Source organism: Pelodiscus sinensis, chromosome 5, assembly GCF_052426305.1.
Source record: "Pelodiscus sinensis isolate ZL-2025 chromosome 5, ASM5242630v1, whole genome shotgun sequence".
NCBI lineage: Eukaryota > Metazoa > Chordata > Testudines > Trionychidae > Pelodiscus > Pelodiscus sinensis.
The window spans coordinates 135457114-135481555 of NC_143056.1; the positions used below are offsets into that span (position 1 = coordinate 135457114).

A 24442-nucleotide genomic window follows, 5' to 3' on the forward strand; every position below is an offset into this window, starting at 1 on the left:
CACGGTGACCGTTGGAAGAATCGAATGCTGATTGGCTGCCGCGTCGGGGACGCGCGCTTGCCCTGGTAACGGTCGTTTCCTTTTCCTCCCCCCGCCCGTTAGATTGTAATCCCCACCCACTTGTTCACAAAATGGCCACCCAGCCTGACCTCTGACCCCCACAACAGGGCGGAAGGTACCATGGCAGGAGCGCAGCGGCCCCCTCCCCCCGCCGGGAGATGGTGCTGGCCACGCCGCCCGCGGGCGGAGGGGCGGGGCAAGGAGGAGACGGAGGCGGGGTTCGGACTCAGACATTTTATTGAGCGGCAGCCGCGGGGGGCGGGGGCGAGATGCTGCCCAGGGCGCTCGGCAGGTTGGCCTGGGGGGAGAGCAGCGCGTCAGAGCCCCGCCCAGCAGCCCCAACCGCCGCGCCCGTTGGCCCCTTCCCCCTCGGCCCCGCCCATTGGCCCCTTCCCCCTCGGCCCCGCCCAGAAGCCCCAACCGCCGCGCCCGTTGGCCCCTTCCCCCCCGGCCCCGCCCAGCAGCCCCAACCGCCGCTCCCGTTGGCCCCTTCCCCCTCGGCCCCGCCGATTGGCCCCTTCCCCCCCGGCCCCGCCCATTGGCCCCTTCCCCCTCGGCCCCGCCCACTGGGTCCACTGCAGCCCCACCCCTCCGCCCCTTCCCCCTCGGCCCCGCCCAGCAGCCCCAACCGCCGCGCCCGTTGGCCCCTTCCCCCCCGGCCCCGCCCACTGGGCCCTTCCCCCCCGGCCCCGCCCACTGGGCCCACTGCAGCCCCACCCATCGGCCCCGCCCAGTGACCCCTTCCCTTTCAGCCCCACCCATCGGCCCCGCCCCGCCCAGTGGCCCCGCCCATTGACCCCTTCCGCACGGCCTCGCCCACTGGGCCCCCTGCAGCCCCACCCATCGGCCCCTTTCCCCCTCGGCCCTCCAAGCCCTGCCCCGCCCACTGGCTCTCTGAGGCCCCCCAGCCTTAGCCCCTCTCACCTTCAGGAAAGTTGCCACCTGCTTGGCTGTCAAGCCCTGCACCTGCTGCAGGTCCTCCACCTGCGGGCACAGCGCGGCGTCAGCAGGCACCCAGCGGGGCAGAGGGGAGACGGCCGGGGGAACGGGGGGGGGAAGGAAGGGAGAAGGGGGCAGAGAGGAGACGGCCGGGGGAACGGGGGGGGGAAGGAAGGGAGACTGCCAGGAGAAGGGGGGGAGAGGAAGGGAGAAGGGGGCAGAGAGGAGACGGCCGGGGGAACGGGGGGGGGGGGGGAAGGAAGGGAGACTGCCAGGAGAAGGGGGGGAGAGGAAGGGAGAAGGGGGCAGAGAGGAGACGGCCGGGGGAACGGGGGGGGGGGAAGGAAGGGAGAAGGGGGCAGAGAGGAGACGGCCGGGGGAACGGGGGGGGGAAGGAAGGGAGACTGCCAGGAGAAGGGGGGGAGAGGAAGGGAGAAGGGGGCAGAGAGGAGACGGCCGGGGGAACGGGGGGGGGGGGAAGGAAGGGAGAAGGGGGCAGAGAGGAGACGGCCGGGAGAACGGGGGGGGGAAGGAAGGGAGACTGCCAGGAGAAGGGGGGGAGAGGAAGGGAGAAGGGGGCAGAGAGGAGACGGCCGGGGGAACGGGGGGGGGGGGGAAGGAAGGGAGACTGCCAGGAGAAGGGGGGGAGAGGAAGGGAGAAGGGGGCAGAGAGGAGACGGCCAGGGGGAACGGGGGGGGGGGGGGAGGAAGGGAGACTGCCAGGAGAAGGGGGGGAGAGGAAGGGAGAAGGGGGCAGAGAGGAGACGGCCAGGGGAACGGGGGGGGGGGGGAAGGAAGGGAGACTGCCAGGAGAAGGGGGGAGAGGAAGAGAGAAGGGGGCAGAGAGGAGACGGCCGGGGAGGGGGGGGGGGGGAAGGAAGGGAGACTGCCAGGAGAAGGGGGGGAGAGGAAGGGAGAAGGGGGCAGAGAGGAGACGGCCAGGGGGAACGGGGGGGGGGAGGAAGGGAGACTGCCAGGAGAAGGGGGGAGAGGAAGGGAGAAGGGGGCAGAGAGGAGACGGCTGGGGGAACGGGGGGGGGGAAGGAAGGGAGACTGCCAGGAGAAGGGGGGAGAGGAAGGGAGAAGGGGGCAGAGAGGAGACGGCCAGGGGAACGGGGGGGGGGGGGGGGGAGAAGGGGGCAGAGAGGAGACGGCTGGGGGAACGGGGGGGGAGAGGAAGGGAGAAGGGGGCAGAGAGGAGACGGCCGGGGGAACGGGGGGGGGGGAGAGGAAGGGAGAAGGGGGCAGAGAGGAGATGGCCAGGGGAACGGGGGGGGGGAGAGGAAGGGAGAAGGGGGCAGAGAGGAGACGGCCAGGGGAACGGGGGGGGGAAGGAAGGGAGACTGCCAGGAGAAGGGGGGGAGAGGAAGGGAGAAGGGGGCAGAGAGGAGACGGCCAGGGGAACGGGGGGGTGGGGGAGAGGAAGGGAGAAGGGGGCAGAGAGGAGACGGCCGGGGGAACGGGGGGGGGGGGGGAAGGAAGGGAGACTGCCAGGAGAAGGGGGGGAAGGAAGGGAGACTGCCAGGAGAAGGGGGGGAGAGGAAGGGAGAAGGGGGCAGAGAGGAGACGGCCAGGGGAACGGGGGGGGGGGTAAGGGAGAAGGGGGCAGAGAGGAGACGGCCGGGGGAACGGGGGGGGGGGGAAGGAAGGGAGAAGGGGGCAGAGAGGAGACGGCTGGGGGAACGGGGGGGGAGGGAAGGAAGGGAGAAGGGGGCAGAGAGGAGACGGCCGGGGGAACGGGGGGGGGGGGAAGGAAGGGAGACTGCCAGGAGAAGGGGGGGAGAGGAAGGGAGAAGGGGGCAGAGAGGAGACGGCCAGGGGAACGGGGGGGGGGGAAGGGAGAAGGGGGCAGAGAGGAGACGGCCGGGGGAACGGGGGGGGGGGAGAGGAAGGGAGAAGGGGGCAGAGAGGAGACGGCCAGGGGAACGGGGGGGGGGAGAGAGGAAGGGAGAAGGGGGCAGAGAGGAGACGGCTGGGGGAACGGGGGGGGAGAGGAAGGGAGAAGGGGGCAGAGAGGAGACGGCCGGGAGAACGGGGGGGGGGGGGAAGGAAGGGAGACTGCCAGGAGAAGGGGGCAGAGAGGAGACGGCCAGGGGAACGGGGGGGGGGGAAGGAAGGGAGAAGGGGGCAGAGAGGAGACGGCCGGGGGAACGGGGGGGGGGGGGGAGAGGAAGGGAGAAGGGGGCAGAGAGGAGACGGCCGGGGGAACGGGGGGGGGGGGAGAGGAAGGGAGAAGGGGGCAGAGAGGAGACGGCCAGGGGAACGGGGGGGGAGAGGAAGGGAGAAGGGGGCAGAGAGGAGACGGCCGGGGGAACGGGGGGGGAGAGGAAGGGAGAAGGGGGCAGAGAGGAGACGGCCGGGGGAACGGGGGGGGAGAGGAAGGGAGAAGGGGGCAGAGAGGAGACGGCCGGGGGAACGGGGGGGGAGAGGAAGGGAGAAGGGGGCAGAGAGGAGACGGCCGGGGGAACGGGGGGGGGGAGAGGAAGGGAGAAGGGGGCAGAGAGGAGACGGCCGGGGGAACGGGGGGGGGGAGAGGAAGGGAGAAGGGGGCAGAGAGGAGACGGCCAGGGGAACGGGGGGGGGGAGAGGAAGGGAGAAGGGGGCAGAGAGGAGACGGCCAGGGGAACGGGGGGGGGGAGAGGAAGGGAGAAGGGGGCAGAGAGGAGACGGCCGGGGGAACGGGGGGGGGAAGGAAGGGAGAAGGGGGCAGAGAGGAGACGGCCGGGGGAACGGGGGGGGAGAGGAAGGGAGAAGGGGGCAGAGAGGAGACGGCCAGGGGAACGGGGGGGGGGAAGGAAGGGAGAAGGGGGCAGAGAGGAGACGGCCAGGGGAACGGGGGGGGGAAGGAAGGGAGAAGGGGGCAGAGAGGAGACGGCCAGGGGAACGGGGGGGGGGGGGGGGAAGGAAGGGAGAAGGGGGCAGAGAGGAGACGGCTGGGGGAACGGGGGGGGGGAAGGAAGGGAGAAGGGGGCAGAGAGGAGACGGCCGGGAGAACGGGGGGGGGGGGGGGAAGGAATGGAGACTGCCAGGAGAAGGGGGGGAGAGGAAGGGAGAAGGGGGCAGAGAGGAGACGGCCAGGGGAACGGGGGGGGGAAGGAAGGGAGAAGGGGGCAGAGAGGAGACGGCCGGGGGAACGGGGGGGGGGGAGAGGAAGGGGGAAGGGGGGGGGGAGACGGCCCGGGGAACGGGGGGGGAGAGGAAGGGAGAAGGGGGCAGAGAGGAGACGGCTGGGGGAACGGGGGGGGGGAGAGGAAGGGAGAAGGGGGCAGAGAGGAGACGGCCGGGGGAACGGGGGGGGGAGAGGAAGGGAGAAGGGGGCAGAGAGGAGACGGCCGGGGGAACGGGGGGGGGAAGGAAGGGAGAAGGGGGCAGAGAGGAGACGGCCGGGGGAACGGGGGGGGGGGGGAGAGGAAGGGAGAAGGGGGCAGAGAGGAGACGGCCAGGGGAACGGGGGGGGAGAGGAAGGGAGAAGGGGGCAGAGAGGAGACGGCCGGGGGAACGGGGGGGGGAAGGAAGGGAGAAGGGGGCAGAGAGGAGACGGCCGGGGGAACGGGGGGGGGGGGGGAGAGGAAGGGAGAAGGGGGCAGAGAGGAGACGGCCAGGGGAACGGGGGGGGAGAGGAAGGGAGAAGGGGGCAGAGAGGAGACGGCGAGGGGAACCGTGGGGGAGAGGAAGGGAGACGGCCGGGGGGGGGGGCGAGGGACTCTGCGCACCCAGGCCCCTCCCCCGGCCGTGGCGGCAGCACGTACCCGGCTGAAGGGCCCATGGCGCTCTCTCCAGGCCAGGATGAGCCGGGCCCGCTTGTCCCCAATGTGGCGCAGGGCGCACAGCTCGGTGGCGCTGCCCTGGTTGAGCAGCAGCAGCAGGTTCTCCCTGCCCCGGGCCAGCAGGTCCAGCCGCAGCGTCAGCGCCCACGGCAGCCCCTCAGTCGTAGCGCCGAGCCCCTCCGCCTGACCCTGGGAGGGAGATGGGAGCTGGTGACCTCCCACCACCAGGGGCCCAGGCGTTGCCCCCAAGCACCCTGTGCCCGGTCCCCAGTCCCATGCTCACCTGCATCCTCTGGAGGACTAGGAGCCCTTGGTCTCCTCCGGGAACGGGCTGCTCCCCGAGGCCGGCCTGCGCTGTGGAGCAGGAGCAGGGGCAGGGTTAGGGGCTGGGCCGGGAGTTCTCATTTCTAGCCCAGCGCTGGGGGGGGGGAGGGGAGTGGGTTAGGGTTAGGGGCTGGGCAGGGAGTTCTCATTTCTAGCCCAGCGCTGGGGGGGGGGGGGGGAGTGGGTTAGGGTTAGGGGCTGGGCAGGGAGTTCTCATTTCTAGCCCAGCGCTGGGGGGGGGGGGGGGGAGGGGAGTGGGTTAGGGTTAGGGGCTGGGCCGGGAGTTCTCATTTCTAGCCCAGCGCTGGGGGGGAGGGGAGTGGGTTAGGGTTAGGGGCTGGGCCGGGAGTTCTCATTTCTAGCCCAGCGCTGGGGGGGGGGAGGGGGGGGAGGGGGGAGGGGAGTGGGTTAGGGTTAGGGGCTGGGCCGGGAGTTCTCATTTCTAGCCCAGCGCTGGGGGGGGGGGGAGGGGAGTGGGTTAGGGTTAGGGGCTGGGCCGGGAGTTCTCATTTCTAGCCCAGCGCTGGGGGGGAGGGGAGTGGGTTAGGGTTAGGGGCTGGGCCGGGAGTTCTCATTTCTAGCCCAGCGCTGGAGGGGGGGGGAGGGGAGTGGGTTAGGGTTAGGGGCTGGGCCGGGAGTTCTCATTTCTAGCCCAGCGCTGGGGGGGGGGGGGGGGAGGGGAGTGGGTTAGGGTTAGGGGATGGGCCGGGAGTTCTCATTTCTAGCCCAGCGCTGGGGGGGGAGGGGAGTGGGTTAGGGTTAGGGGCTGGGCAGGGAGTTCTCATTTCTAGCCCAGCGCTGGGGGGGGAGGGGGGGGGGGAGGGGAGTGGGTTAGGGTTAGGGGCTGGGCCGGGAGTTCTCATTTCTAGCCCAGCGCTGGGGGGGGGGAGGGGGGAGGAGGGGAGTGGGTTAGGGTTAGGGGCTGGGCCGGGAGTTCTCATTTCTAGCCCAGCGCTGGGGGGGGGGGAGGGGAGTGGGTTAGGGTTAGGGGCTGGGCCGGGAGTTCTCATTTCTAGCCCAGCGCTGGGGGGGGGGGGGGGGAGGGGAGTGGGTTAGGGTTAGGGGATGGGCCGGGAGTTCTCATTTCTAGCCCAGCGCTGGGGGGGGGGGGGGGGGAGGGGAGTGGGTTAGGGTTAGGGGATGGGCCGGGAGTTCTCATTTCTAGCCCAGCGCTGGGGGGGGAGGGGAGTGGGTTAGGGTTAGGGGCTGGGCAGGGAGTTCTCATTTCTAGCCCAGCGCTGGGGGGGGAGGGGGGGGGGAGGGGAGTGGGTTAGGGTTAGGGGCTGGGCCGGGAGTTCTCATTTCTAGCCCAGCGCTGGGGGGGAGGGGGGAGGAGGGGAGTGGGTTAGGGTTAGGGGCTGGGCCGGGAGTTCTCATTTCTAGCCCAGCGCTGGGGGGGGGGGAGGGGAGTGGGTTAGGGTTAGGGGCTGGGCCGGGAGTTCTCATTTCTAGCCCAGCGCTGGGGGGGGGGGGGGGAGGGGAGTGGGTTAGGGTTAGGGGCTGGGCCGGGAGTTCTCATTTCTAGCCCAGCGCTGGGGGGGGAGGGGAGTGGGTTAGGGTTAGGGGCTGGGCAGGGAGTTCTCATTTCTAGCCCAGCGCTGGGGGGGGGGGGGGGAGGGGAGTGGGTTAGGGTTAGGGGCTGGGCCAGGAGTTCTCATTTCTAGCCCAGCGCTGGGGGGGGGGGGGGGGGAGGGGAGTGGGTTAGGGTTAGGGGCTGGGCCAGGAGTTCTCATTTCTAGCCCAGCGCTGGGGGGGGGGGGGGGGGGAGTGGGTTAGGGTTAGGGGCTGGGCCGGGAGTTCTCATTTCTAGCCCAGCGCTGGAGGGGGGGGGGGAGGGGAGTGGGTTAGGGTTAGGGGCTGGGCCGGGAGTTCTCATTTCTAGCCCAGCGCTGGGGGGGGGAGGGGGGAGGTGGGTTAGGGTTAGGGGCTGGGCCGGGAGTTCTCATTTCTAGCCCAGCGCTGGGGGGGGAGGGGGGGGAGGGGAGTGGGTTAGGGTTAGGGGCTGGGCCGGGAGTTCTCATTTCTAGCCCAGCGCTGGGGGGGGGGGGTGGGTTAGGGTTAGGGGCTGGGCAGGGAGTTCTCATTTCTAGCCCAGCGCTGGGGGGGGGAGGGGAGTGGGTTAGGGTTAGGGGCTGGGCCGGGAGTTCTCATTTCTAGCCCAGCGCTGGGGGGGGAGGGGGGGGAGGGGAGTGGGTTAGGGTTAGGGGCTGGGCCGGGAGTTCTCATTTCTAGCCCAGCGCTGGGGGGGGGGGGGGAGGGGAGTGGGTTAGGGTTAGGGGCTGGGCCGGGCGGAGGGAAGGGGAGAAAAGAAGCCTGAGAGCCAGGGTGCCTGTGTTCTCCCCTGGCTCTGGCAGAGCAGTAGGGTCTAGTGGTTAGAGCAGGGGCCTCGGGATTCTCTTTAGTGGTGTGATCGGGGCAGGACGGGTCCTGAGCCCCCTTCCATTACCTTGCCGCAGGGGCAGCACCACAGCCTGTTTGCGGGTTGGGGGGGGGCCCGGCTGACAGGCCTTGTTCTGCAGTGCCACAGCTTCCAGCTCCTTCTGCTTCTCCTTCAGGCTCTGTGGGAGAGTGGGGAGTTGCCTGGGGCAGAGCCATGGGCGGTGCCCAGGCCAGCACAGGGAAACCACGTGGGGCCCAGGGACGTGGGGCTCACTCACACACCTGCAGCTCCCTGTGGGTCTCCTCCAGCAGGCACAGCAGGGCCACCCGCTCGCGCCGCGGGGTGCTGAGCAGCGGCAGCCTCCGCCCAGCTCCCCCCTGCTGCTTTTCCAGCTGCTCCAGCAGTAGCAGCCGCTGCACCAGTGCAGGGTCCAGCTGCTCCAGGGGCAGAAGGGAGCTGGGGAGCGGGGAAGAGACTGTTAGCCTGAGTGCCCAACCCAGCCCTCTTGCAGCCCCTCCCCCAGGCCTCCCTGCCCCTCACCTCAGCGGCTCAGCCTCAGGGGGCTGCTCCTCGAGACGTTTCTTGGCTTCAGGGCTCGCCCCCTCCCCACCAGCTGCAGGCTCCTCCAGAGGCCTCTTGCGTGTCCCTGCGGGAAGAGAGCGCCAAGCCAGGCTGGCCACAGAGCAGCCTGAGCCAGTCTTACCTGGGCCTGGCAGGCTCTCCTGGGTGAAGGGCCGGTTCACCACCTGCTTGGACTTGGCGGCGAAGTTCAGCGTGCGGAGCGTGTCGAAATAGAAGTGCTGTTCCGGGGCCACGTTGGCGATGATCACGCTGTGGGCAGAGCCCCCCAGGGAGTCCTGGGGAGAGAGATCCCAGAGTCCAGCACCCGGCCTCCCTCCCAGAGCCAAGAGGGAACCCGGGAGCCCGGCCCTTCCCCCACACTTGGGGTTTCTCCCCCTTGCGCTCTGCTCCAGGCCTCCTGTCCCGGGCTGCGCCATTGCAGGAAAGAGCCCGCCCCTCCCCCCGGCGCACCTGCAGCAGGCGGGTGAGCTTGCTGTCACGGTAAGGCACCCGGGGCAGCCCCTGGTCCAGGGCATCCACCACCTTGCTGAGCGTGAGCAGGGAGGTGTTGATGGCGTTGCTCTCCTTGAGCCGCAGGCCATGGTTGCCGGTGCGCCGGTTGTCCTCGGAGCCCGCCAGGTCGATGAGGCAGAGCTTGGCGGTGCGGCGGTGATGGGGCGGTGCCCGCTGGGCCCGCCCCACCCGCACCAGCAGCACGGCGTGGCTGCGGCTCGAGTGGTCATTGAGCTGCGTGCAGGCCACTGTGCGATTGCGGCTGGCGGGCAGGAAGTACTGCTCAAAGTCCCCGAAGCTGCCCAGCTCCCGCTCCGTCAGCCCCGGGATGAGGATGTTCCGGGCTCGGTCCTCCCTGATGGGCAGGTCCTGCTGAGATGGCTCCAGCAGATCCAGTACCTGGAGTTGGGGAAGGATCCCAGTGCCCCGTCGTCACACCAGCCCAGCCAGTACATCTCTCCCCTCCACCCGAAGGGTCCCACTTCCCCAGCAGCCAGTCCCAGAGCAGCAGCACCCCTCAGGCTGGGAGCTCCGGGGATTTGGTTGGGAGGTGCCACGTGGCGAGGGAGGCGGTGGGCACTGCTGTGGCAGACTCCCGGAGCCGCCCGTTGCGGGGTGCGCGCTGCTGGGAGGGTGCCCGCTGACACTGAGGAGGAAACTCTTCCTACCCGTGTGTGCTGAGCCAGGGAACTTTCATGCTGCCAATGCGGAAAGCAGCCCAGGAGAGGCTCTCTGACCTTGTACATAGGGGCCAGAGGGCTTTGGGCGGGAGGGAAACTCAGGAGGAATTAGGGGTGGCTCAGCAGAGCAAGGCTCCTGTAGGGCCAGGTGTGAGGCAGGGGGATCGAATTGACTTTGTTCCCTTTGTTATGTGGCAGGTGAAGTCTACCGGCCTGTGGGAACCCAGGTGTGCCTCAGTTTCCCTGGGCATGGCTCCAGGACCACGCTGGGGGTGGGAATTTCAGTGTCTTCACAGAGGCACTGGCTGCTGCTTTCTGCAACTTGAGCCTGGCAGGAGGTAGGGCACCAGGCCACACTTTTTGCCCCAGAAGCTTGACAAAGGCTGCAGGGAGGGGGCCGGCTGCTGAGCTTGTGGGCTAGTCTTGCTGGCTTAGGGTGCTGGCGGGGAGGGCCTGGCTCTGGGCCCCTCCCCACAAGCCAGGCTGCTCCTGGTTCCTGGGCTGGGTCCTGGGGAGCCAGGGACTCCCCCGCGCTCCCCCTGGCTGTGGGTTGGGGCAGGGCCCGGCCCCTCCAGGGAAGTTAATTGTTGCTGAAAGAAGCTGCGGGGCAGGTTGTGCAAGTAGGTTGATGGGGCTGAAGGGACACGGGGTCTGAGTGAGGGGAACCAGACAGAGGGCGGCCTGGAAGAGGCAGGAACTTGTTCCAGTTCTTAACAGCCAACATCTTCCTGTTCAAACGGGCTCCACCGCCCTGGGTTTGGAACGCGCCACGTGGGGTCGCAGGTGGCTTGGGTTAGATGAAGCGGAAACCGACAAGTGGAACAGCCCTGGGATGCCTAGTGCCTGTTTGGGTGTGTGCTGGCCCAGGGGCAGCTCCGTTCAGAGCAAGCAGCCGTGCCGGAGCTGGCAGGTCCATTCCCATCTCTAGGCACTGGGAATCTAGCTCCAGCAGACCCTGGCTCTGAGGCAGAGCCCAGCTTTGGAAATGGCCAGTTAATCTGAAAGCTGAGGAAAAAACAAGTGTGTGAATACTGTAGCCAAAAAGGTAGTTTAGTGCTGGCCCAGGACAGGAAGTGTCCCAAGTCCTACATGGCCATCGGCTTATACATTCCTCATGCGGCCATGGGACTCTGCCAGCCCCCTTCATGACTGGACAAGGCTGCATGCGCCTGCACATGCTACTTTTCATTCCTTATTCTGGGGGAACACGGCCGCTGCCCCGGAAAGGAGCCCGGGTGCTTCTTCCAAGTGGAGCTGGTGGTGGAGACACGCCACAGGAAGAAGGCACGTGCCATTTTGCTACAAGCACGCACTAGAACTGGTCTGTGTATAAGCTGATTGATCACTCAGGCGTGCACAGCCCTGGTTGTAGAGCTGCCAGGAAACAGGGAGGAGACTTAGACTTCTTTTCCCACCATCGCGCGGCAGGGGAAATGCCTTTGCCCACAGTACGCACCCCTCGGCTGTAGCAGGGCTGAGCAAGTGAGACAGGTTTAGCATCCCTCTTTGACAAGGTCCCTCCCCAAAGGCTCTTACACAAAGTCAATTGTCATGGGCCAAGAGGGAAGGGCTCTCGTGGACTGGTAACCGGTTAAAAGACAGGGAACAAAGGGCAGGAATAAATGGGCAGTTTTCCGAGGGGACAGAGGTAACTAGTGGAGTCCCCCAAGAACCCGTCCTATTCAACCTATTTATAAACAATCTGGAGAAACAGGGACGTGGCAACATCTGCAGACGACACCGAACTGCTCAAGAGAGCTCAGACCGAAGCAGCCTGGGAAGAGCTTCGAAAAGATCTCGCCAAACTAAGGGATTGGGCAACAAAAAATGGCAAATGACATTGAATGTTGATAAATGTAAAACCAGAGGAGGGCCCGGCCTCCTCTCCCAAGACCGGGGTTGACTTGGTGGCCGCTGCCAGTGACAATGGATGGATCCCCGGGAGGTGGGGATGGGAGAAAAGGGCCCAGCTGCCACCTCTCTCTCCCCGAGCACCTGGGTTCACCTGTTGCCATGGGGGATGGAGGAAGCTGGGGTCGGGGGGGGGGGGGGGGTTAAGGCCTTGGGGTTAGGGTTAGGTGATTACTGGTTAGGATTTGGGTTAGCGTTCGGGAGGGGTTAGCCACCTCACCTCAGAGTACTCTGCATGACCTGGTGGCCACTTACGCCCTCAGCAGCGAAAGCGGGGGGCCCCTGTCTGGACAGAGCCCAAGGGTCGACCTGGTGGCCCGTTTCTCCCCCGCGGAGGAGCCTCGAATTCTAATCGAGAAGCCCTGACTCCTCCTCATGCTCACGCTTGGCCAGTCAGCCTGACTTGAGCCATGACACAGTAACTCTGCACCAGCTGCAGGACGTGTGTGTTGCTTTTCGCCCTGTCCTAATAAACACAGCACGCCGCCTTTCCCTGGAGAGGGTCTCTTGGGCTCCTTAGGAGCTCAGCAATACTAGTGCCTGGGGGAGAGACTCTAGCAATTGAGCACAGCCCAGTGACTGTCGAGCACGGAGCATCAGGCTTTGAGCCCACAGGCCAAGGGGAGAGAGAAACTTGCTTTGGCAAAGCAAAGCCCTGGATGAAGCCAGACCCCAGAGGTGTTGAGCCGAAGGCGGGGCATGACAAGGTCCACTTACAATGGCTTTGCGCTTATTGCTGATCCTCCTTTGGCAGCAGCAGCACAGCTGGTACCAAGATCTGTAAACATGCGCGTGGGGTTTTGGAAAGCCCCTGGAACACGTTACGAGTGGTGCATAAGGCTACCCTGCACATTAAAAGGCCTTGTGACCCTGGAACTTCTCACGTGAGACAGGACTTCCAGAAACAAGGTGCTGTATGAAAAGGGAAACCGAGGCACACAACCATCTTGTTTTCGTGGCTAAATGCCAAGACTCCTACCCTACGAAGAACTCGAATATCTACAGGAACTTGGATGTTAATTGGATTCCAAACATTTGCCAGAGCTTGTATGGCTACATTAACTATTTTCTGTCACTCTTAGCAAGCTCACCTAAGACATATAGCAATCAGGCTGCAAAAGCAGACCCAATCCAGTATTTTTAGAACCAAGTTGTACCTTGGATTTGTAAGAGTTTAGTGGTGGTGGCATTCCAAAGCAGACTGTGAACAGCTTCAAAAAGATCTCACCAAACTAAGGCTGTGTCCAGACTCCATGCCTCCGTCGACGGAGGCATGTAGATTAGCCAGCTCGGAAGAGGGAAATGAAGCCGCGATTAAAATAATCGCGGCTTCATTTAAATTTAAATGGCTGCCCCGATCTGCCGATCAGCTGTTTGTCGGCAGATCGGGAGAGTCTGGACGCGATGCCCCGACAAAGAAGCCTTTCTTCATCGACACAGGTAAGCCTCGTGAAACCAGGTTTACCTGTGTCGATGAAGAAAGGCTTCTTTGTCGGGGCATCGCGTCCAGACTCTCCCGATCTGCCGACAAACAGCTGATCGGCAGATCGGGGCAGCCATTTAAATTTAAATGAAGCCGCGATTATTTTAATCGCGGCTTCATTTCCCTCTTCCGAGCTGGCTAATCTACATGCCTCCGTCGACGGAGGCATGGAGTCTGGACACAGCCTAAGTGATTGGCAACAAAATGGCAAATGACATTGAATGTGGGTACATGTAAAGTGATGCACATTGGAAAAAGTCATCCCAACTAGACATACAATGTGATGGGGATGAATTTAGCTCCAACTACTCAAGAGAGAGATCTTGGCGTCACTGTGAATAGTTCTCTGAAAACGTCCCCTCCATGTGCAGCAGCCCTTGGAAAAGCAAATAGAATGTTGGGAGTCTTTAAAAAAGAGAGCGAATAAGACAGAGAATATCTTATTGCCTCTAGAGAAATCCATGGGACGCCCACATCTTCAATACTGTGTACAGATATGGTCAGCTCATCTCAAAAAAGATCTCTTGGCATTGGAAAAGGTTCAGAGAAGGGCAACAAAATGACGAGGGGGTTGAACAGGTCCCATATGAAGAGAGATTAAAAAGACTGGGACTTTTCAGCCTAGAAAAGACAAGACTGAGGAGGGATGCTAGAGGTCTATAAAATCATGACTGGTGTGGGAAAAGTGAATAAGGAAGAGGAATGTACTTATTCCCACAATATAAGAACTAGGGGTCACCCAATGAAATGAATAGGCAGCAGGTTTAAAACAAACCAAAGGAAGTTTTTCTTCATGCAGGGCACAGTCAACCTGTGGAACTCCTCGCCAGAGGATGTGGTGAAGGCCAGGACTTTAACAGGGTTCAAAAAAGAGCTAGATAGATTCATGGCGGTTAGGTCCATCATGGCTGTTAGCCAGGCTGGGTAGGAATGGTGTCCCTAGCCTCTGTTTCTCTGGAGGTGGGTGACGGGAGGGATCACAGGATGATTCCCTCCTGTTCCCTCGCTCTGGGGCTGTGGCATTGGCCAGTGTCGGCAGACGGGACATTGGCTGGATGGACCTTTGCTCTGACCCAGCCTGGCCGTTCTGTTCCACAGTGACCCTTACAATGGTGAAGCTGGTTCCCTGAGCCGTTAGATTAGAACCCGCGGTAACACAGGAAGGCCCTGGGACGTGCTCGGCGATGTTCCTGGCATCCCTGCCCGCGTCGGTTCTGCACTGGGGCGTGACAATGCATTTTACTGACAGGCAGAGCTTGATCGCACCCACTGCTGCGTGAACCCCCAATTGCGGGTCTAGCGAGAGCCTGTGCTTCGCTGAGTGTTTGTGCCAGTCACGTGCCTGCTGACCCTTGTTTGAAGTGGGGAGTATTGGCTCTGTGCTGGTGTTCAAGGGTTTGCCCCTGGACACAGCAACAGGCATCGCCCACCTACGCAAGGGCGGCTCTGCCAATGGGGTTGAAGTGCTGCCAGAGTACAGTGGAGGAATCTTGCAAGCGAGCAGGTACCTCATGGTGACTTGCTCATGTGACGAACTCTACTGTGGGAGGGACATTCCCACGAGCACGGACGGTCCCTCAACATGGGCAAGATTCTGAAGGACGGGCCCAGCGGGCTCTTTTGGGTAAGAACAGAGGTGTAAATTGCCCTAGGACTGTGGCTGGTCCTTTGGGACTGGGAGAACCTGTTTGGGATTGGCAAGATTGGTTTTCATAACCTCTCCCCTGTGTAAGGTGGGTTCTGGTTGGGGCACAGGGTGTCTGTGAGGAGATGGGTTATAATCTCTCCCCTGTGTAAGGTGGGGCTGGGTGGGGTACAGGGAATGCTGGGGTGTCTGAAAAAAGATGGGGGATGGGTTATAACCTCTCCCCTGTGTAAGGTGGGGTTGGGAGGGGCACAGAGAGCTCTAGGGTTTGTGAGGGTAGGTGGGGGATGGGTTATAACCTCTCCCCTGTGTAAGGTGGGTGCTGGTTGGGGCACAGGGACGCTGAGGTGTCTGAAAGGAGATGAGTTATAATCTCTCCCCTCTGTAAGGTGGGGCTGGGGGGAGGCGGGGGCAGGGAACACAGGTGTGTGAGGGGAGGTGGGGGATGTGTTATACCCTCTCCCCTGTGTGAGGTGAGGCTGGGGGGGACACAGGGAACACTGGGGTGTCTGAGAGGAGGTGGGGGATGGGTTATAACCTCTCCCCTGTGTGAGGGAGGCTGGGGGGGACGACACAGGGAACACTGGGCTGTCTGAGAGGAGGTGGGGGATGGGTTATAACCTCTCCCCTGTGTGAGGGAGGCTGGGGGGGCACAGGGAGTGCTGGGCTGTGTGAGAGGAGGTGGGGGATGGGTTATAGCCCTTCCCCGGTGTAAGGTGTGGCAGGGTGGGGCACGGGAGCACTGGGGTGTCTAGGGGGCTCCTTGGGGGGTTTCTGGCAGGCCTTCATGGCAAACAGAGGTGCTCGGTGTGACTGAGTTGGTGCCTTACAGCAAAGGAACAAATTGCCTAGGGCGGCTGTCAAATCCGCATCTCTGGCCAGTCGACTATCCTTCACGTCCTACTTTGTACCTGTCCTGGGACTGCACAGCTGGCTGGAGCATTCCTTCCTCCCCTAGAACTGCCCTAGCTGCCCTTGCCCCAGACTTGCCTTCTCCTGGTAGATCTCCAGGTAGGACATGGAGACAGAATAGTCCCACGCCTCCCCCTCAGGCGAGCAGCTTGCCTCGCGTGTCATCTGCAGGACATCCCTCAGTGCCCGTGGGATCACCCCCGGCTGTTCCGGGCTGCCCAGCATGGTGTGCGTCTTACCTGGGGTGGGAGGAAGAGATCAGTTCCCTGCCCGGTCTGGGATCACCCCACAGTCCAGCCTCCCCCTCACTCACCAGCCCCTGTGGGCCCATAGGCCAGCACGCTGGCGTTCTGCCCCTCCAGCAGGTAGCGCAGGACAGGCTGCACTGAGCCGCTGTAGATGTCATGCTGGGTGGCTTCTTCTTCGTAGCAGGTGTCAAACCTGGCAGATAAGGAAAGGCAGGGGAGTCTGTGAGAGAAGGGCACGATGGACACCCCCTGCTTGGAGGCCCCTCTGCGACCCTACACACCCACATTTGCATGGAAATACAGTTTTGCATATCATAGAAACACAGAGCTGGAAGAGACCTCAGAAGGCATCAAGTCCAGCCCCCCGCTCTAGGCAGGACCAATCCCAACTAACATATGAGTATGTTTGATGCAAAATAGGACAAGTAACCTCTCATTCGAGGGGCGCATGGTTCTGCTGGGGTGTATGCACCTCTCAAAATAGGAAATGGGAACCGGCTGGAACTCAACAGCGATCTATGAATGGTCGTTTCTCCCAAAAGCCTGAACTAGGGCTGGTGCTACAAAGACCCGTGACCACGTCACCCAGTGCTGGAAGCCATCTTGCATTTGGTATTTTTCCATTCAGAGGGGGAGCAGGGACTAAAGACTTCCCACCCTAGGGAAATTCCATTTAAGAGATAGGCACCAAACAGAGAGAGCCTCCAGCTGGCTTTGGAAACTGCCTCTCCACCTTAAGAGGATACACAAAACACCTGAAAAAATAACTCACAAGAGGGGTAGAAGAGCATTGCTGGGCCCAGGGCAGGGAAAAAGATCAGCTCTGGCTTGAAATGATCTGGGTGTGAGTTAGGTAGGGGGCAAAGTCTCATCTGCAACAACTTCTTAGCGGATTAGGCCTAACTGGCAGAGAACACTAGGACCAGCCGGCCCTTGAGGTCGAGCCCAGGGCTACTCAATGTGTGGGCCACACGCGGCCCGCAGCGCAGTTTGGGTTTACACAAGGCTCAACATGCAACCCATGGGTGGGAGCCAAAGCAAAAAAGGAGTCAGTAGAATGGTCTTTTCAACATTCCTGGCGGTCGTTGCTCATTCAAAGTGCTGCCATGTGGGTGGAAGTCGGGTCAATGCTGCATTTTATTCATATCAGCAGCACTGACCCGAATGGGGCCTGCGTGTGTGGTCTGGCCTTAACCTTTGTATTCATGCCCGTCAGCGTGAAAGGAGCTACTTGCATAGAGATTTGGATGTGTACGCAGGCACACTTAAATTGCGGCCCTCAGCATGTGCTGTAAGTATCACTGTGGCCGCCAGAACTTCCAAAGTTGGGTAGCCCTGGTCTAGACCATCCCCGAGAGACATTTATCGAACCTGCTCTTAAGTATCTCCAGAGATGGGGATTCCACAGCCTCCCTGGGCAACTTAATCTAATGTTTATCCACCCTGGCAGGTAGGAAGGTTTTCCTACTATCTGTCCTAAACCTCCCTTGCTGCAGTTCAAGCCCATTGCTTCTTGTCCTGTCCTCAGAGGCCAAGGGGAACAATTGTTCTCCCTCCTCCTTTTAGATACAGGCTGTCCTCGCTATAAGTCCAAGATATGTTCCAAAAAACTTGGACTTGTAGCAAAACAACTTAAAGCGCAGAATTTTTTCCCCATGGCTGACTGCCATTTAAGCAAAATGGAAGGGATAGCTCAGTGGTTTGAGCATTGGCCTGCTAAACCCAGGGTTGTGAGTTCAATCCTTGTGGAGGCTATTTGGGGCAAATATTTGTCAGGGATGGTACTTGGTCCTGCTGTGAAGGCAGGGGACTGGCCTTGATGACCTTTCAAGGTCCCTTCCAGTTCTAGGAGATAGGCAATCTCCATTCATTTTATTTAAGGGGGGAGGGGGAGAGAAGAGTGTTTCACGTGACTTATAGCAGGGATGCTCTGTACCTGAAAACCACAATCATGTTCTTGTTCCCTCTAGATCGTCTCCTTTCCAAACTAAACAAGCCCAGTTCATTCAGCCTTCCTTCAGAGCTCATGTTCTCTAGACCTTTCATCATTCTTGTTGCTCTTCTCTGGGCCTTCTCCAATTTCTCCACGTCTTTCTTGAAATGTGGTGCCCAGAACTGGACACAAGACTCCAACTGAGGCCTAATCAGCGCAGAGAAGAGCGGAAGAATGACTCCTCGTGTCTGGCTCACAACACTCCTGTTAATGCCTCCCAGAATCCTGTGTGCTTTTTTTGCAAGTGTCCCACTGTCGACTCATTTAGCTCGTGGTCCACTGTGGCCCCTCAATTTCTTGCACAAGAAAGCTCTGATGGCCATTTTAGCCAGAGGGGCTTCTTCCGCAAGACTCCCCTATTGCCCCTCCACACTTGCTCTTGCGCAAAAAGGCTTATTCCTTCTGAGGAGAGGAATAACTAATGTGCAAAAAGCCCTGTGTCCTTATGCTTTACTGTAGTTTTTCTTGCGCAAGAACGGGCTTGTAGTATGGACGCTCCACAAGTTTTTGCGCAAAAACTCTGCAGTGTAAACATAGCCTGTGTGTGAAATAGATTGTTCTTTCCTCAGCGTAGCACTTTGTATTTGTACTTATTAAACTCCATCCTATTTACCTCAGACTATTTCTGCAGTGTGTCCAGATCATTTTGAATTATGACCCTATCCTCCAGATTAGTCACAACCCCTCCCAGCTTGGTGTCATCTGCAAACTTAATAAGCGTACTTTCTATACCGATATCTAAATCGTTGATGAAGATATTGAACAGAGCCAGTCCCAAAACAGACCTCGGCAGAACCCCACTTGTTATGCCTTTCCAGCAGGATTGAGAACCATTAATAACTACTCTGAGTACAGTTATCCAGCCTACTTGAAAGTAGGAATAAGAGATCATCCGGAAAAGGGCTTTATTCCGGAGGATCGCGCCAGTCTAGACGCTTTTTTCCGGCTTTTCCCCAAGCCGGAAAAAAAGCGGCGGCCATGTTTATTTAAATCCTGCGGGGGATATTTAAATCCCCCGCGGATTTCCCTATTCTGACTTACCTGCTTTGCATGACTATTCCGTTTTATGGGGCCAGTGTAGACGTAGCCCAAGTGTTTACAGATGAACTCCTTAATTACTTGCTCCATTATCTTCCCTAGCACAGAAGTTAAACTGACTGGTCTGTAGTTTCCTGGGTTGTTCTTGTTTCCCTTTTTATAGATGGGCACTAGATTTGCCCTTTTCCAGTCCTCTGGAAAATCATGGGAGACAGGAGAGATTCCAAAGATGATAGCTAGAGGCTCAGATACCTCCTCTATGAGCTCCTTGAGTATTCTAGGCTGCATTTCATCAGGCCCTGGTGACTTGCAGGCATCTAACCTTTCTAGGTGATTTTTAACTTGTTCTTTTTTTAATTTTACCTTCTAAAACTACCCCCTTCCCACTAGCATTCACTATGTTAGGTGTTCCTTCAGACTTCTTGGTGAAGACTGAAACAAAAAAGTCATTGAGCATCTCTGCCATTTCCAAGTTTCCTGTTACTGTTTCTCCCTCCTCACTGACCAGTGGGCCTACCCTCTCCTTGGTCTTTCTCTTGCTTCTAATGTATTTAGAAAAAGTCTCCTTGTTTCCCTTTATTCCCGTAGCTAGTTTGAGCTCATTCTGTGCCTTTGCCTTTCTAATCTTGCCCCTGCATTCCTGTGCTGTTTGCCTATATTCATCCTTTGTAATTTGTCCTACTTTCCATTTTTTATACGACTCCTTTTTTATTTTTAGATGATGCAAGATCTTGTGGTTAAGCCAAGGTGGTCTTTTGCCATATTTTCTATCTTTCTGACACATCGGAATAGCTTGCTTTTGTGCCCTTAACAATGTCCCTTTGAAAAACTGCCAACTCTCCTCTATTTATAGAATGTCTTCTTATTTCCCCCGGCTGTGTGTAGACTGGCAAGTTTTTCCGCAAAATCATCTGCTTTTGCGGAAAAACTTGCCAGCTGTCTACAGGGGCCGCTTGAATTTCCGGAAAAGCACTGCCGATCTCATGTAAGATTGTCAGTGCTTTTCCGGAAATACTATGCTGCTCCCATTCGGGCAAAAGTCTTTTTCCGAAAGACTTTTGCGCAAAAGGGCCAGTGTAGACAGCACAGGACTGTTTTCCGCAAAAAAGCCCCAATTGCGAAAATGGCCATCGGGGCTTTTTTGCGGAAAACCGCATCTAGATTGGCCACGGATGCTTTTCCGCAAAAAGTGCTTTTCTGGAAAAGCGTCCTGCCAATCTAGACGCGCTTTTCCGTTACAAGCATTTTCAGAAAATCATGCCAGTGTAGACGTAGCCCCTATGTCTGTAGCTAGTTTGAGCTTGTTTTGTGCTTGTGCCCATGCAGTACTTTAATACCTAATAAAAACATTATCAAGCCCAGTGTAAATAATTGTTACCGTACAGGGAGCAACAGCTATGCCTCTCTCCCTTAATGACACTGATACAAAAAGTAAAACTTTGACTAGAATAGTGTAGATCAACATCTCTATTAAGCATAGATCTCTGTATTAATCATTTTCTCACTGAAGTTTTTACTTTTGTATCAAGTCCTTTTATCTAGCATTGTATTAAGTCTTTTTACATAGAAACTTTGCATCATGGGCCCACTGAAAGAAGACTGGAGCTGCGGGCCCCTGGGAGTCAGCAGCAAGTGCCTGCTTTTGGAAGCCCCCTCTATGAATATGGCAGCATTGACACCCCCCAGAAGAAGGCACCAGGTGACTAACTGCACATGCAGATGACGACTCCCACAGATTCTGCATATGCACAAGATGATTGATAGCAGCTCCCCTGTCCTGCAAATCTGTCTAAGCATCTTGCAGGGGATCCCGGGTTTCGTCTTGTCTACATGGGACAGCAGGATCCCGGCTCCACCCCTCCCCCACCTAACTCACAAGGCCAGGGCAGTTAGGGGGGCAACTACTAGTAACAAGATGGAGAGAGTGCGTGCGCGCGCAATATCTCATATGCGTATGACAAGTGTGACAGCTATATGTATTTCCAATAAATGTGGCGATTTGCCCTTCCCCCTGAAAAGATCCCATGCAGCACTTACAGGACAACAATAGGACCAGTTTATTTGGGGCTGTACTCCTGCATGCCACAAGCAGGGTTCCCTCTAAGATTTTCCATCCATGAGCAGAGTGAGTTGTGTTGTGCACCAATACTAAGGTCATGTGCACTTGTTCGGATGTGTGCCATCATAGCACCCATCAGTTACTAACAAATATCTCACACACACACACAGAAATACAAAGAGCAGACTAAAAATAGCAGCCCTGATTTCCAGTATCCTGCTCTACCCACTAAACCGTACTCCCTCCATTTCTCCTTGAAGCCATGTCCCGTAAGGAATGCCTTTTGAAAGGCCGTTCTAGCTAGACAATTTAAAGATTGCTTGTAGCTGTCTTGAGCAATACAAAGGCTTGATACTCTTCAGATTTTAAAACACTGCTGTTTGTAAGTGTCCATCTCATTCAAAGCAATCCCCAGCCAAGCAGGTCTGTGGTCTAACTCTGACCTAGGATCTCGTCCATTTAACATCAGTAATAGTCACAAAGGGCAGTTCCTTCCCTGCGAGCCCCTGGCACAGCGGGGCACTGCCCGCCTCTCCCAGCCCGCAGGCTGCCCTGGATCCCTCACCCTGCCCCTCTCCGGAGCCAGGCACTGCAGGCTAGTGACTTCCTAGCCCTGGGCACGCAGCCTGCCCCGCTACAGCTGGCGGCGTGCCACCACCCAACGCAGCTAGCCCCAGGCCTGGAACAGCCCTGCTCCACCACGCAGCTTGCCCCCCAGCAGTCCCGCTTCACCATGCGGCCTTGCCCAGAGGGCTACGTGGCTGCCAGAGCAGGAACTGGGCCAGTGGTGAGGCAGCTCCAGCAGGGACAGCCCAGCCAAGCCCCCAGGCTGTGCAACCTTCCACCAAGCCACAACCCACCACTGGCCTGCCAGCAGGAAAGTGAGCGGCCGCACGGCTTTGCCAAGGAGGCGGGTAGGCCCAGCAGTGTAGCGCATGGCCGCGCACCTTATAGGGAGCCACAGCTGCAAGTCCCTGGGGCCGAGCACTCCCCGCTGATCCTCTGCGGTGGGGGGGCGGAGCACATGGCTCAGCAAGGCAGCAGCAATGGGTGACCAGCCCAAGGGGTCTCTACAGCTGGCCCGCAACACTCACTGATACTGCACGGTCTCCCGCCGGTCCCGCCAGCTGATGAGCTCCAGGGAGTGGGAGTCCAGAGCACGGACGCAGGGGTCCCCCTGGCTGCAAGGGCGCAGGCGCACGCTCACTCGCACACGGGCTGGGGGGCAGGCACGGCGGGGATCAGCCATGCTGGCTCGCAGCTGCGGGGGACAGCCTAGGGGTGGAGAAGGGTGTTAGAACCCCCCCCGACAGGGGCTCCAAGCCACCCCTTCCACGGGGCACCACAACCTGCTGTCCGGCATGGGACCTCCCCCACGAGCTGCCCTGCCTCCTCCTCATCCCATCTGCCTTCCCCCTGCCCCCTCCTCACCCCCCTCCGCTCACCCACCCCCTGCCTGCCCCCCGCCCCCTGCTCGCCCCCTGCCTGCCCCCCGCCCCCTCCGCCGCTCACCCGCCCCCTCCTCACCCCCTGCCTGCCTCCCGCCCCCTCCGCCGCTCACCCGCCCCCTCCTCACCCCCTGCCTGCCCCCCGCCCCCTCCGCCGCTCACCCACCCCCTCCTCACCCCCCTGCCTGCCTCCCGCCCCCTCCGCCGCTCACCCGCCCCCTCCTCACCCCCTGCCTGCCTCCCGCCCCCTCCGCCGCTCACCCGCCCCCTCCTCACCCCCTGCCTGCCCCCCGCCCCCTCCGCCGCTCACCCACCCCCTCCTCACCCCCCTGCCTGCCCCCCGCCCCCTCCGCCGCTCACCCGCCCCCTCACCCCCTGCCTGCCCCCGCCCCCTCCGCCGCTCACCCGCCCCCTCACCCCCTGCCTGCCCCCCGCCCCCTGCCTGCCCCCCGCCCCCTCCTCACCCCCCTGCCTGCCTCCCGCCCCCTCCGCCGCTCACCCGCCCCCTCACCCCCTGCCTGCCCCCGCCCCCTCCGCCGCTCACCCGCCCCCTCACCCCCTGCCTGCCCCCCGCCCCCTCCTCACCCCCCTGTCTGCCCCCCGCCCCCTGCCTGCCTCCCGCCCCCTCCCCCCGCTCACCTGCCCCCTCACCCCCTGCCTGCCCCCCGCCCCCTCCGCCGCTCACCCGCCCCCTCCTCACCCCCTGCCTGCCTCCCGCCCCCTCCTCACCCCCCTGCCTGCCTCCCGCCCCCTCCGCCGCTCACCCACCCCCTCCTCACCCCCCTGCCTGCCCCCCGCCCCCTCCGCCGCTCACCCGCCCCCTCCTCACCCCCTGCCTGCCCCCCGCCCCCTCCGCCGCTCACCCGCCCCCTCCTCACCCCCCTGCCTGCCTCCCGCCCCCTCCGCCGCTCACCCACCCCCTCCTCACCCCCCTGCCTGCCCCCCGCCCCCTCCGCCGCTCACCCACCCCCTCCTCACCCCCCTGCCCCTGCCCCCCGCCCCCTCCGCCGCTCACCCACCCCCTCCTCACCCCCTGCCTGCCCCCCCGCCCCCTCCGCCGCTCACCCACCCCCTCCTCACCCCCTGCCTGCCCCCCGCCCCCTCCGCCGCTCACCCACCCCCTCCTCACCCCCCTGCCTGCCTCCCCCTCCGCCGCTCACCCGCCCCCTCCTCACCCCCCTGCCTGCCTCCCGCCCCCTCCGCCGCTCACCCGCCCCCTCCTCACCCCCTGCCTGCCCCCCGCCCCCTCCGCCGCTCACCCGCCCCCTCCTCACCCCCTGCCTGCCCCCCGCCCCCTCCGCCGCTCACCCACCCCCTCCTCACCCCCCTGCCTGCCTCCCGCCCCCTCCGCCGCTCACCCGCCCCCTCCTCACCCCCCTGCCTGCCCCCGCCCCCTCCGCCGCTCACCCGCCCCCTCCTCACCCCCCTGCCTGCCCCCCGCCCCCTCCGCCGCTCACCCGCCCCCTCCTCACCCCCTGCCTGCCCCCCGCCCCCTCCGCCGCTCACCCACCCCCTCCTCACCCCCCTGCCTGCCCCCCGCCCCCTCCGACGCTCACCCGCCCCCTCCTCACCCCCTGCCTGCCCCCCGCCCCCTCCGCCGCTCACCCGCCCCCTCCTCACCCCCCTGCCTGCCTCCCGCCCCCTCCGCCGCTCACCCGCCCCCTCCTCACCCCCTGCCTGCCCCCCGCCCCCTCCGCCGCTCACCCACCCCCTCCTCACCCCCTGCCTGCCCCCCGCCCCCTCCGCCGCTCACCCACCCCCTCCTCACCCCCCTGCCTGCCCCCCGCCCCCTCCGCCGCTCCCCCGCCCCCTCCTCACCCGGCTTCTCTGTTCTCTTTCGGGTCCAGCTGTCCCTCGCGGCCGTTTGTACTTGGCGCTAGCCCCGCCCCTGCTCGGGCTGCGGCCAATCAGGGCACGCGCCGCCCGGGAAGCAGCCAGGCAGGACACGCGGCTCGCAGGCGCATGCGCATCAGGGGAGGAGACGATGACGGCGCGCGCGGCGGGACGGGAGGCACGTGCCGCTGGGGCCGCGCGCTTGCGTGGGCCGCTCAGCTGAGGAAGAGGCAGCGCCCACGCAAGCGCGCGATTGCACCGGCACGTGCTGCCGGTCGGTCCGGGGCTGCCGGGCAATTCGCTGTTATTTCGGACCGACTCGGATCCTCCAGGCGCTTCGAGAGTTAGGGGGAGCGAGCACGGCGCATGCGTATTGGGAACGCGCGCGCTTCGCGTGGCAAGCCTGGGCGGGGGACGGAGTGGGAACTGGAGGAGCATGCGCATTAGAAGAATGGTCTGTGCGCACGCGCGGGGAACTCGTGTGGCGACTCACGCGCCGTAGACACGTGGGAAGAAAGGCTCCCCCGCTCTTTCCGCCCCGCCCTTCGGGGCCTCCGCGTTCTACTGCGCATGTCACCTGGCGCCTAGTGTCCCCGCCACGCCCCTTAGCCCCGCCCCCTTTTCTCCAGCCAGGGCAGCCCAGCTGGG

At 61.9% G+C, this 24442-nt stretch overlaps 1 protein-coding gene and 1 long non-coding RNA gene across 3 annotated transcripts; both read right to left on the reverse strand.

The window, feature by feature from the left end:
* Positions 1-279: 279 nt before the first annotated feature.
* KIF22 (kinesin family member 22) lies at positions 280-24265 on the reverse strand. Of its 2 annotated transcripts, none has more exons than XM_089779040.1 (12): positions 23780-24265; positions 21608-21788; positions 15489-15616; positions 15254-15414; positions 8503-8943; positions 8011-8327; positions 7752-7926; positions 7537-7648; positions 5050-5120; positions 4749-4955; positions 985-1044; positions 280-358 (listed from the first exon to the last, which is right to left on the reverse strand). In XM_089779040.1, the coding sequence occupies exons 2-12, from the start codon at positions 21760-21762 to the stop codon at positions 296-298; spliced, it is 1890 nt and encodes a 629-aa protein (XP_089635166.1). In that variant the 5' UTR covers positions 21763-21788; positions 23780-24265; the 3' UTR covers positions 280-295. The 2 variants fall into 2 exon arrangements, with proteins under 2 accessions (XP_089635166.1, XP_089635167.1); XM_089779041.1 differs by lacking the exon at positions 23780-24265 and adding an exon at positions 21963-21975.
* LOC149524455 (uncharacterized) lies at positions 9821-15247 on the reverse strand. Its single transcript, XR_016349768.1, has 2 exons — positions 12804-15247; positions 9821-12367 (listed from the first exon to the last, which is right to left on the reverse strand). It is a non-coding gene; the product is annotated as an uncharacterized LOC149524455 (long non-coding RNA).
* Positions 24266-24442: the final 177 nt, after the last annotated feature.